Source organism: Mus caroli, unplaced genomic scaffold (assembly GCF_978045245.1).
Source record: "Mus caroli unplaced genomic scaffold, Mus_caroli_1 scaffold_6, whole genome shotgun sequence".
Taxonomy (NCBI): Eukaryota; Metazoa; Chordata; class Mammalia; order Rodentia; family Muridae; genus Mus; species Mus caroli.
The window spans coordinates 38,775,334-38,787,750 of record NW_028227261.1 but is presented as its reverse complement, the minus strand read 5'-3'; the positions used below and the strand labels follow the sequence as shown (position 1 = coordinate 38,787,750).

The following is a 12,417-nucleotide window of genomic DNA, read 5'->3' as shown; positions in this document are numbered from 1 at the left end:
GGTCTACAGAGTGAGTTTCAGGACAGTCAGGGTTACACAGAGAAAATCAAAAACCAAAAAAACAAAAAACCAACCAAACAAAAAAAAACCCCACCCTGTCTCAAAACAAAACACAGCATTCAACTCCCCACAAAAGAAAACAAATTTCAGTTGGGTGTGTCCATAAAGAATAAGCCATTGTGACAGTGCAGGTGAGCACTGTTGCTTTGTTTAAAAAAAAAAAAAAAAAAGCCCAAGATCAACAATGGCGATACATTTTAATGAAAATATCTCTTGCATTCTAAGAGACCTGAACTTTGGCTGGCCCTCAGAGTTGAGTTAATTACACACCTCAAGGTCACTCAGGACTCAGCCTGCTCGCCTGCTGTGTGCTCAGCCAGTCTACCCTGCCCTTCAGAGAACAAGTCACAACCCACCTTACTTGTTTATTATTAGTAGTAGAAAGTATATGCTTGCTTATTATTTATTTATATGACAGTGTACGTCTATGCATGAGGAGGTCAGAAGGCATCAGATCCCCCAGAGCTGGAATTATGGCAGCTGTGAGCTGCCTGATGTGGGTGCTGGGAACTAAACTCTTGTTTCCTGCAGGAAGAATATGTGTTCTTAATCACCAAACCGTGTCTCCAGCCTCTTCCCTCCCAACCCCCACGTAATTAGCTTTTACAACCTAAGCTAATGCATAGCGTTAATTCTGTAATAATAATAATAATAATAATAATAGCTTTTTCAATGTCCCGTGCATATGCTCCAACTCCCCACCCCTCAGAATGGAATGCAGATGTTCCCACTTGACCAGTGTTCTAAAATGGAAACAGCTATGTTACACTGCAAGTTCCCATTCTAGGCAATAGGAAACCCGCATGGAAGTCCCTGAAAGTGGGGAGATAGCCAGGCCTCATGCTCATGTATAGAGCCTCAGATGGAATTCCAGCCAATAGCACTGATCATGGTTTGAATGAGAAGTCCCCCACAGTCTTGAGCACTGGAACACTTAGTCCCCATGGCTGGAGCTGTTGGGGGGAGGGGGTGTGTGTCACTGGAGGGCATGTGTCACTGGAGGTGGCAGTGAGAGGGCTAAGACTTGCACCATTTCAAGATCCATTTCTGTCTCCTAACTGTGGTTCCAGATGTGAGTCCTCAGCTTCTGCTCCAGCTGCCATGCCTCCACTCAACCATCGTGGGCTCTTAACCCTCTGGAACCGTAAGCGCTTGATTTAAAGTTCCTTCTAAGAGTTGCCTTGGCCATGGCTTTTTATCACAGCATGAAGAGTAACTGATACAGAGCCTGACAAGCCCTATCAGTCTTGTGTTAGCCCTTCCTTTTCTCATTCTACAGAGTCACCACCCACTCCCATCAGCTGACATGAACCCAGTATTGAGTAAGTGGCCCCCACTGATAACAACCATATCTCCCATCTAGAGCAGTTTACAGGGACATTAATGATGTACATGATGTTCAACCATTGCATCGGTCAGACAATCACAATTCTTCACATCAAAAAAACCTTTTTTTTTTAGGGGAAGATATCACTGTGTAGTCCTGGCTGGCCTGGAACTGGCTTTGTAGACCAAGCTGAACTGAACTCACAGAAATCTACCTGCATCCACCTCCTGAGTACTGGGATGTGCCATACACGTGGCCATCTTCAAATTTTAAGTGACAAACATATATAGGCAAAATGGTCCACCAGGCAAGCAAACTCCTCCCACAAGAAGCAGCCCTGCCCATCTTCCTTCCCTGGTCACTGGCTCCTATCTCGAAGGGCACAGCAGCACATGGATTGAAGAACTATCTTACTCAAAATAGAGCTTTCCCTTCCAAAGATGCAACACTGTACAGCCTCCCATAGAAGCTGCATCAAACATAAGCACCGTGTCAGGGCTTGCATGGACGAAGACAGGACAACAGGAACAAATAGCAGTCAAACGTGCCGAGGAGAGAGCAGACTGAGGGGGCTCTTCACTGACCACTCCTCGTGCTGTCCCTGACACCATCAATGCAATCTTCACAGAGGGGACATGCCTGAGGTCCCAACCACTAAGTGAACTGGCAGGGAAGCTGCTGAGCTGGCTCAGGCCCAACCCGGAGGATGCTTGTCCCTTCCTCAGTCCACGAGGACTCCAGGGAAATGAGAACAGACGCTCATGTTAGGACAGCTGCAACAGAGCAACTGTGGCCTGCTCTCTCTGTTCCCTGTCCCAAGGGCGATCCAGCCATACCACACGTGAATTGTGAGAGTCAATGGGATTGCAGAGAGTGGCTGGCCAACGTGCAAAAGGCTCCCACATCACCTCCAGCCGGGGAAATAAACCACAACATGGCATCAATTTATCAACGACAAACTAAAATAGGAAAGTGGTTTTATAAAACAAACACAGAGAATCCCACTGACCTAGACTAAATTAACTGACCCAGGAAAGTAACTTAGACATTCACAAGCTAAAAATTCAGTCCCAAATAGATATGTGCATGCTGGCATGGGGGAGGCAAGAGGCTTTTGACGGGACAGAGTCCCCTGTGACTAGCCTCTAGTGGAGTACTGTCAGGAGGGACCAATGGGGAAGCAGAACCTCTCGAAACATGGACAGAAGCCACTCCCAGTGCAGCGAAGATCTCATGGCTCCCACCTCCTCTCTGTCCTGGGAAAGCCAAGCTGAAATCAATCCTGTTTATGACACCAAGTGAACCTGTGCCCCTCTGCAAGGCCACCAACACACAGCTATAAGATTACGAGTGAGAGCTCAGCAGAAGAGCAGCTGGCCTAGGTGACAGGTAAATGACTTTCCTGCAGTTTGTACCTCGCATCCCCAATAATCATACAAAGGAAGCCAGTCCACAATATAGTGGCATGAAGAGGCAGGGCTGAGAGGAAGTGATTAGGTCATGAGGCCTCTACCCTCCCCAGCCCTTAGAGAACAGGCTCCAGGGATCCCGTCTGCACCTTCTGCTGTGTGAGGCACACCACTGTGGCAGGGAGGGGAGCATCTCTGGTGCTGAGGGTTCATTAGTCCCTGCATGTGCTGGCTCCATGATCTCGGAGCTCTGGCCTTCAGCACTTCAAGGAATAAATCTGGTTTATAACTCTCACAGCCTAAGATATTTTTGTCATAAAGATGAAGGACTAAGATGTTCAACAAAATAAGAAACCCCTCTCCAGACAATAATATTTTTCAGTCATAAAAATAATGCACATTCAATATAAAAACCAAATTAGGGCTCGGACACGGCTCAGGAGGTAAAAGGGCTTGCCAAGCAGGCCTGATGACCTGAGTTCAATCCTCTGACCCCATGGTGGGAGGGCCAGCTCCTGAAAGTTGTCTACTGACCTCCACACACTTACCCTGTGGGGTACACACACACACACACACACACATTCCACACACTAATAATAAAATAAAAATTTTAACTTTAGGGAGCTGGAGAGATGGCTCAGCGGTTAAGAGCACTGACTGCTCTTCCAGAGGTCCTGAGTTCAAATCCCAGCAACCACATGGTGGCTCACAACCGTCTGTAATGAGGTCTGATGCCCTCTTCTGGTGCATCTGGACAGCTACAGTATACTTACATATAATAATAAACAAATACATCTTTAAAAAAATTAAATTTAAAAGTCCAGATTTTAGAAAAATCTCATAAACAATGAGGCAGGGATTTTTTTGTTTCCCTTCATTACTTAAAGGTAATTGCTACATTTCATGGGTTATGTTCTTTGAAATCTCTTCCCATTGATGTACATGTGAACAAGTAAATATATAATTCTACTTACACACTGCCTTAACTTCATGTTGATTATACCATAATACCTTGGACATAGTCTATGTCAATTAAAAAAAAAAAACTTAAATAGTCCTTTTTTTTTTTTCTTTTTAAAGGTAGGGTCTCATGTAGCCCAGGCTGGCCTGCCACCTCCCAAGCACTGGGATTAAGGTATGTGCTACTGTACCAAACTCTGTTACCTTTTCTTTTTACTAGAAAGTGGGACCTTTTCTATTACACAGCACTGGCTGTTCTGAAACTTGCCCTGTAGACCAGGCTAGCCGCAAACTCACAGATATTCGCTCACCTCTGCCTTTCTGAACAATGGAATTAAAGGTGTGTGTTACTATGCCCAGCTCTAAATCAACTGGATTATTCTTCTGCATGGGAGCATCATTATTGATGAAATGGGAATTACTCCTTCTACTACTTTAACTAATTTTTTTATTTAATTAAAATTAATTCACGCTGGAGAGATGGCTCAGTGGTTAAGAGCACTGACTGCTCTTCTGGAGGTCCTGAGTTCAAATCTCAGCAACCACATGGTGGCTCACAACCATCTGTAATGAGACCTGAGAGCTGTCTGAAGACAGCTACAGAGTACTTACATATAATAAATAAATTTAATTCTTTTTGTTTGTTTGTTTGGTTTGGTTTGTTTTTCGAGACAGGGTTTCTCTGTATAGCCCTGGCTGCCCTGGAACTCACTCTGTAGCCAGGCTGGCCTCAAACTCAGAAATCCACCTGCCTCTGCCTCCCGAGTGCCGAGATTAAAGGCATGTGCCACCACTGCCTGGCAAAATTAATTCTTTGTGTTTCTGTGTTGTGGGAGGAGTGTGCATTGCCACAGCACTTGTGTAATGTCAGTGAATAACTTCTGGAGAGAGTGTCCTCTCCTACCACGTGGGTATTGGGGATGGAGCTCAGATCATCAGGCATGGTGACAAATGCCTTCCTTTCCATGCTGGGCCATCTTACTGGCTTCTACCTTCTATTTCTCAAGCCACCAGATCAATTCTATTATGGCAGATTAAGCCAATTAAGACAAATGGCCAGACAGTTTAAAGAGCAACCTAGGAAGCCACAAGAACATTTGCATCTGAGGTGGTTTTTGTCTTAATCAATAGTTAAAATGGGGACATGGTGTGATTTCTCTATCTCTGTCTGCCTCTCTTGTGTATGTGTGTATGTGTGTTAATGTGTGCCTGCACTCAGGCTTACACACATTAACCTGCTTTAAAAAAAATTTTACCAGGAACTTATAATGTGCCAAGAGCTGTTCTATCAAAACGCACGAGGTCTTTGGTTCAGTGCCGCCTACAGCATAGTGGCAGAGTGACAGAACGCAGATGGGGCCAGCCACTTAGAATGGGTGAATACTGAGGATAAGTGGAGGCTCGGCTTTCTAGAGAAGGAACGGGTGTCTAAAGAGACTACCCCAGATAAAGTAACCTTTCTGTAGGGTGACACTGGACAATGAGGACAGTCGTACCGTGGAGGAGGTAAGAGAAGCCTGGGAAGTACAATGGCCGAGAGGCAGGAGGAGACCCAGCATCTCCAAGGAGGAGCAAGTGGCCATGGGCAGCGAGGGGCACAGATGGCGAAGTGAAATCATGGAGGTAAGGTGGACTTTGTAAGTCAGTTAGGACCATAGTCAACGTGCGTGGCTGAGGCCCTAGAGAGCTCACACTGAGGACCAGACAGGAACCAGGCTCACTGAGAAAGGCCCCTGGGAGGCAACTAACAAGCAGACAGCCCAGTACTGAGCAAAGGTTCTGGGCCAGGGCAGAGGGGCCAGGACCTTGGACAGTAGTTGGAGGAGGAGGACAGAAAGAGCAGGGAGGGAGGACGTGGGTGGAAGGGTGTTTCTGTTTCCTACAGGGAGGAGGACGACACAGGCTCTGGGCTCATGGTTTGAAGTGTGAGAAGTGTTTGCAGCGGGTCCTGTGAGTGATTCACGTTTATCCATAAATGCTCCGATTTGGGGACGTTCAAAGAACCTTTTAAGGTCTTCGTTGACACAGTTCGTAGATTCTCTGGGATTCTCTGTGTGACCATAGAGACAGCGGTTTAACCTCTTTCTTGCTCATCTATAACCCACAAGGACCTTTTCTCCCTTCACCGCTTTCTGAGACTTTTAGCGGTGGAGCCTGATTTCAGGCTTATGGGTTGTGGGTCCTTGCAGATGCCCTGCATCAGGCTAAAGACCTTTCTTTCTTTTTTTAAAAAATGTTTTAATTAGTTCTTCGAGAAAACACGTTTCATATGTGTTTTATCATATTCACGCTCCTCTGAGCTGCTCCTTTGAGTGGTCCCTTCATAAACAGAGGTTCAGTTTGTCAAACACTCTTTCTTCAGCAGCTGGTGGGGTCTGTAATTGGTTTATTTAATTATAAAAATATTTTCCCAAAAGATTTATTTATTTAGTATATGTGAGTACACTGTAGCCACCTTCAGACACACCAGAAGAGGGCATCAGATCTCATTACAGATGGTTTTGAGCCACTATGTTGTTGCTGGGATTTGAACTCAGGACCTCTGGAAGAGCAGCCTGTGCTCTTAAGCACTGAGCCATCTCTCCAACACCTTTCTCTGGTTCTTTATAAGATAATTAATTTTGGCTCATATCCTGGATATTTTAATATTGTGTTATGAAATACGAGGCCTTGTGTGACTCCAATGGAGGGCGTTAATTTTGTTTTCGGAGACAATTGAGCAGACTGGGTTTGGGCAGCAGGTCCTGGCCAGCCTTCAGTGGTTATGGATTCCCTGTCAGCACCACTTTCCAGCCTATTCAGACCATCTTGTGTGTGCACACCCAACGTCCCGCTGACACCAGTGTCCACTGACACTTGGGAGGTCGTCCGCCCCTTGGTGGATTCTGAAAGCCTGTGTTTGGGGTCGCCTTCTCAAGCACCTCCTTCTGCTCTTCCTCTTCCCTGTGTGCTCTGGTTCCTTGGGCCAGAAAGCCAGGGCCTCGGTTACCATTGTCCTTTATGCATTTTCTGACCTGCTGTTCCCAGATCCAGAACTACCAGCAGAAAGGCAGAGATCAAAATAAAAAGCAACAGCTCTCATCCACCCTCTTGAGACTTCAGCTTTTCTCAAGTCCTCATCAGTGGTACTGTCATTACCTCAGCTACCACTGTGGGACAGCTTAGGGCTGGACACCAGGGAAACAGAAGGAAAAACAACCGTGGGATTTCCTCCTCTGTCCAGGCCTTAGGATCCCCCACCCTCCAACATACAGACATATGCATATACACACACACTAGAGACATAGCCAGAGGCCATTTCCTGGAGCTGTTTGTATGGTGTCCACTGCTGGCTGGGGTGTGGGACACTGAGGGGGAACTGGGAAACACACTGCTGGTTTGATAATGCATTAAGTTCTGGTACTCTTCCCATCCTGTCTGCTATGACTAATGTTTCAGAGTCCTCAAATAGCTTTGAAGTGCATTCTGTCCAAGCCATTATCGGCGCTTGGTGACAGAGACGTGGGGAGTGATCAGTCCCTTATCTAGGATGCAATCTCACTTCCCTATGTTTAATTACTCATGTCAAAGAAAGGACATAAAATAGGGATTAAGTCCAAAGTTGTTTTGCTAAGATACTAAGACTTCTTTGGCAATGTAGTACGCCCAGTGCTATGAGAAGTCTCTCCACATAAAACAATCCAGCGCCCGCCGAGGAAAGCCTGACCAGCTAGCTCTCCCTGCTCTTGAGAATGAGGCAAAGCAGAGGACTGCTGGCCAGTGTTCCTCCATGACTGACGTGGGACGACCTGAGGAGTCTAGCAGGTGGAGTCAGGAAAATGGAATGCTGGGTACAGTGAGGATCAGTCCTAACCAAGTCAGAGTTTGCATGTGACATGCCTTTATGAAGATGACGGAACAAAACCCATTACTTTGTAAGCTCGTTTTTAAAAAGCTGGGGCTGGAGAGATGGCTCTGCAGTAAAAACTCACTGCTTCCAGAAGACCTCAGTTCAGTGCCCAGCGCCCAGGTCGGAGCCGGCAGCGCCTGGAGCTCTAGGACACCCGACGGATCAAATATATCTGTTCACTGTGGCATCTGCATGCACACGCACATACCTACCCAAACACACCCAATTTAATATTTTTTGAATCTTAAAAAAAGATAAAGCTGACTTTCGATCAGCTTAAATCTATCCTCCACTACAAGAGAGGAAAGAGTGGGAGTCTCCATTCTTTCTCTCCTCTCACAGTGGACCGTGTACAAACCTGGGAGCCTGTGTCCTTAGTTTTCTATCATATCACCTTGAGACCCAAGCCAGGGTCATCTGGGAAAAGGGATTCTGAATTGAGAAAACTGCCTCCAGGAGATTGGGTTGTAGGTGAGTCTGTTGGGCATTTTCTTGGTTAATGATTGATGTGTGCCCAGCCCACTGTGGGTGGTGCCAACTCTCGGCTGGTGGTCCTGGGTTCTACAAGAAAGCAGTCTGAGCAAGCCATGAGGAAGCAAGCCAGTAAGCAGCAGCCTCCCGGTCCAGGGCCTCTGGGTTCCTTCCCTGCTTGAGCTTGAGTGCTTGCCCTGCCTTCATTCAAGGATGGACAGTGACTGACTGTGTAAACCAAATGAGCCCTCACCTCACCTGCTTGCTTTGGTCATGGTGCTCGGTCGAAGACATAGAAACCCTGGTTAGGATAGAACTATATCCTGTGGTCCATAGTCATTTGCAATTTAAACCTAATATATGTATGTTCTTATAACTCCAGGAGGGATGGAGGTAAAGGACCAAAATTCCCTTGAAAATTAATGAGAAGAGAAAAGAGGCAGGAACTGCTTGGACAAGAACACAGATGCCGGCGCCAGCATGCCTGCACTCAAGCGGAGCTCTGATGCATACTTGCTATTTGATGTTAGATAAGGAGTTTTGCTTCTCTCTCTGTGTCAATTTCCTTAACAATCTCTATCGCAAAGCCTTGCTTTGAGAGTTGACTCAGAACACTCACAACAGTGATGTTCCATAAACACTGTCTCCTCCTCCTCCTCCTCCCCCTCCCCCTCTCCCTGCCCCCTCCCTTCTCCTCCTGTTACCAGGTGAGTGCTGCTTGCGGCATGCCTGTGTTATGGCTTTACACGTGTAAGATCTTAATGTACAGCCTAATGAGTTACAGTGAAAGGAACAGTCCCCTAACCCCTACTCAGGCCACGAGAGGGAACGGTCCAGTTCCGAGTCGTTCCCACTACTACCCCAGCTATTATGGAATTTGGTCTCTTATTTCTCCTTGCTGTTTTAACATTGGATTGTGTATCTAAACAAATGTGGTTTCATTTTACTTTCTGAAGTTCATACAAATAAAAACCAGTATATATTCTCTATTGTCTGTCTGCTCTCTTTAAGACTCATCTGTGTTACTGCTGGGCATGTAACTGTGTAACTGGGCATGTAACTGTATAACTGGGCATGTAATCTGTGTAACTGCTGGGCATGGTAGAGCACTTGTCTGGCGCACACAAAGCCCCAGGTTCAATTCCAAGCACCACAGAAGTGAAATACAATAAATAAAACTTAAATTTTTTTCTCATCTCTTACAGTGGAGCTTGGTGGCATGAGCACACATTTGCCATGCCAGCAACCTGGAAGGCTCAAGGACTGCTGCAAGCTGGAAGCCACCCTAGGCTACACAGAGAGGACCCAGCCAGCTAGAAGTGGGGTACCTAGTGAGACACTACCTTCAAAAGCCAGGTGTGGGCATGAGCTCGGGAAGCATAAGCAGAGGCAGAGGCAGGAGGATTGCCACAAGTTTGAAACCAGCCTGGTCCACAAAGATCCCACAACGGCCAGGGTTCTGTCTCTCTGCAGTGAGGGATCCACAGCAAGACCATGTCTCAAGAAATAAACATTGAAATAAAAATAAAAATAAGAAGAGAATTCTGCATGGTGTTAAGTCTATATATAGTTTGATCATTTTCTTCTGTTTCTTACAAATGGGACACTTGCATAATTACTGGTTTTCCCTATATGTGCATTATATTTGGATTTTACAATTCTGAGTACTGCCTGGGACTGGGAGAGCCACCTCCCTGACCTGAGTGAGGGTGGGTCAAAGGGCAGGGTGTGAATTAGTGAGTGAGGAAGGGAAGGGAAGAGGAGGGGAGGGGAGGGGAGGGGAGGGGAGGGGAGGGGAGGGGAGGGGAGGGGAGGGGAGGGAAGGGAAGGGAAGGCGGGTGTCTGGCTGTGGCTGTCACCAGAGCACAGGCAAGTGCAGCAGCCCTCTCATGTGTGACAGGTACCTGAGCACAGATAGCATCCACCCCTGTGACAAAGCTGTCTAGATGAGTTGCCAGGGCCTAGGGTATGTGTGGTTTATACTTATCTGCACACTGTCACCGTCTTTTCTGAAGTGATTGTATAAACTTGACCTCTCACTTGGAGGAGACTGGCATCTGCTCCATCATGGCCCTGTCAACGCTGGATGGTCAAGCTTCTGAGACTGGTGGTTCCTTGGACCTGTAGTGATTCCCTTTTCACTTTCCTGGGTACTAACGTAATTGAGAACCTCTGCCTAGGTTTATGGACCTCTTTTCTGAAATGCTTTTTCAAGTCCTCTGCTCATTTCTACACTGGCGTGTTCACTCTTAAGGATTTTTGTAGTTTCTTGGCTTTAGGGACAAATTCTTTGCTAGCTAATTATGATGCAGATCTCTCTTTCACGATACCTTTCCACTGTCTTAAAGGAGGTCTTTGATAATAAAAGTCCTTAATTGTGATGTATTATGCTGTCAATCTTTTCTCATAACACAGAGGCAACCTGGGGTTCCTTTAAGATCTTCCTTGCCTGTCCAGTCAGTTGAAGTGACTTCTCATGCATGCCTCAGCATTGTGGTGGAGGGGCCCCATGTGGCACGGGACAGTGGCACACATGGTCAGCAAAGGCCAAGTGTGAGCTTTTTAGCTGGCCAGGTATGGATGGATGGGCCTTGAACAGGTGACCCTGTGTTCCAGGTCAGTTAAAGAAATCAAAGCTGAGCCGGGCGTGGTACAGAGAAGTTTCAGGCCAGCAATAAGACCCTATCTCAAGCCAGGCATGGTAGTGCACACCTTTAATCCCCGCACTCGGAAGGCAGAGACAGGCGGATTTCTGAGTTCAGGCCAGCCTGGTCTTCAAAGTGAGTTCCAGGACTGCCAGGGCTATATAGAGAAACCCTGTCTCGAAAAACCAAAAAAAGAAAAGAAAGAAGGAAATCAAAGCCAGTGTGAGGGATAAATAGCCGAGGGACTTGTGAGGCTTTCCGTACAGCACAGACACAGAGTAGGCCCTGTCCCCGGTGGGAGGAACAGCTTTCCTCTTGTCCTCTCTACCACAACTGCCTGGGCCTTGTGAACATGAATTGATTGTGTATGAGGTCAGCGGAAGAGACTAACTACCCTCCAAAGGCCAGCTACGGTCTTTCTGGGATTCAAGCTGAGATAAAGCTTCACTGAATCATATAGGGATATCCTTCCCCTGGTGTGCAGTTGTTCTGAGCTCCCCAGGGGTAGCAAGCTGAAGAATTAAAGCAGTTGTCTGTCCGTCCTTCCTGCCCTGCCAACAAGAACTGAGGTATGGGGCAGGTGGACTGTGTCTGACGAGGACAGCCACCTTCTGGCCTCAGTGACTCGGCGTCAGAACAGTGTGTGCCGAACAGTGAGGTCTATACAGTAAACACTGGAAGGGAGGGCTTGTCTGCCTGTGACTGGTGCAGGCAGGTGCAGCGCTCCCTCCAGGAGTTCTCCACCAGAGCACGTGGTGTGTGTGTGTGTGTGTGTGTGAATGTACAATGGAGGGCATAGGGCTGTCCTCAGGAAGCTGGCTGCTCTAGTTGCCTGCCATTCTGTAGGGGAGCCCTGATGCTCATCATACCCAGAGCTGGTGGTCCCTCAAAGCCCTCTGCCCTGCTCTGAGACAGGGTATGCATTCAGAGACTAGACAGCCTCTCACACGAACCATCGCAATTCTAGGAGGAAGAGTACCAGTTGTGACAGCCCTGGCTGGCCTAGAACTCCTCGTGCCCATCAGGCAGGCCTCAGGCTCAGAGACCTACCTGCCTCTGCCAGTGCCACCGCACCCAGCTCAGTGTCCGCCTGGAAAACAACTGGAAAAGTGTTTCCCGCTGGGACCTTCTGCTCCCTCCATGGCAAAGCCCTGGGGCCTTTTCCATAATTCTGTGGCTCTCTCCCCCTCCCCCGGGACCCCCAACTCATCAGGCTGCACCACAAAGGGCTGAAGAGATGACAGAGGGGGCGGGGAGTTGGTACCTGTGCCTAGGGTTTGTCCAGCGGAGTCAAGGGAAAGAAGCAATGAATCTGTAACACAAGAGGACAAGTTCATGTCTTTCTTCTGTAGTCAGACAAGGGCCTGATGGCTCCACCCAAAGCCTGCAGCAGCCTAAAAGCACTGACTCCTCCCCTTTGGCAGCTCACTTTCTTATGTCCAGATGCGTGTTTGTTTGCTATTCCCACCCCACCCCCCAATAAAACCTCGAAAGTAGAGTATAATAATTTATAGCATATGCTGCAATAATAAAGCGAATATGTCAAAGAGAGGGTAGGTATTAGCGCGCAGAGCCCATGCCACCAGGGCCTTTGCAAACACAGCAGGCAGAATCAAGGGGGTGGGGGTGGGGTGTGAGCTCCCAAGCAGCCAAAGC

General features: G+C 47.5%; 1 protein-coding gene across 4 annotated transcripts in view; it reads right to left on the bottom strand.

Annotated features, from left to right (window-relative positions):
* Positions 1-12,417, bottom strand: part of St3gal3 (ST3 beta-galactoside alpha-2,3-sialyltransferase 3) — a 205,967-nt gene that overhangs the window by 110,176 nt on the left and 83,374 nt on the right. For 3 of the 4 annotated variants that reach the window (XM_085839036.1, XM_021161382.2, XM_021161383.2), the window contains exon 3: positions 12,026-12,073. The exons of the other annotated variant lie outside the window; for it this stretch is intronic. In XM_085839036.1, the coding sequence (XP_085695162.1) occupies positions 12,026-12,073 (48 nt within the window). The remainder of the gene's footprint in view (positions 1-12,025; positions 12,074-12,417) is intronic. 4 annotated transcript variants of the gene reach the window in all.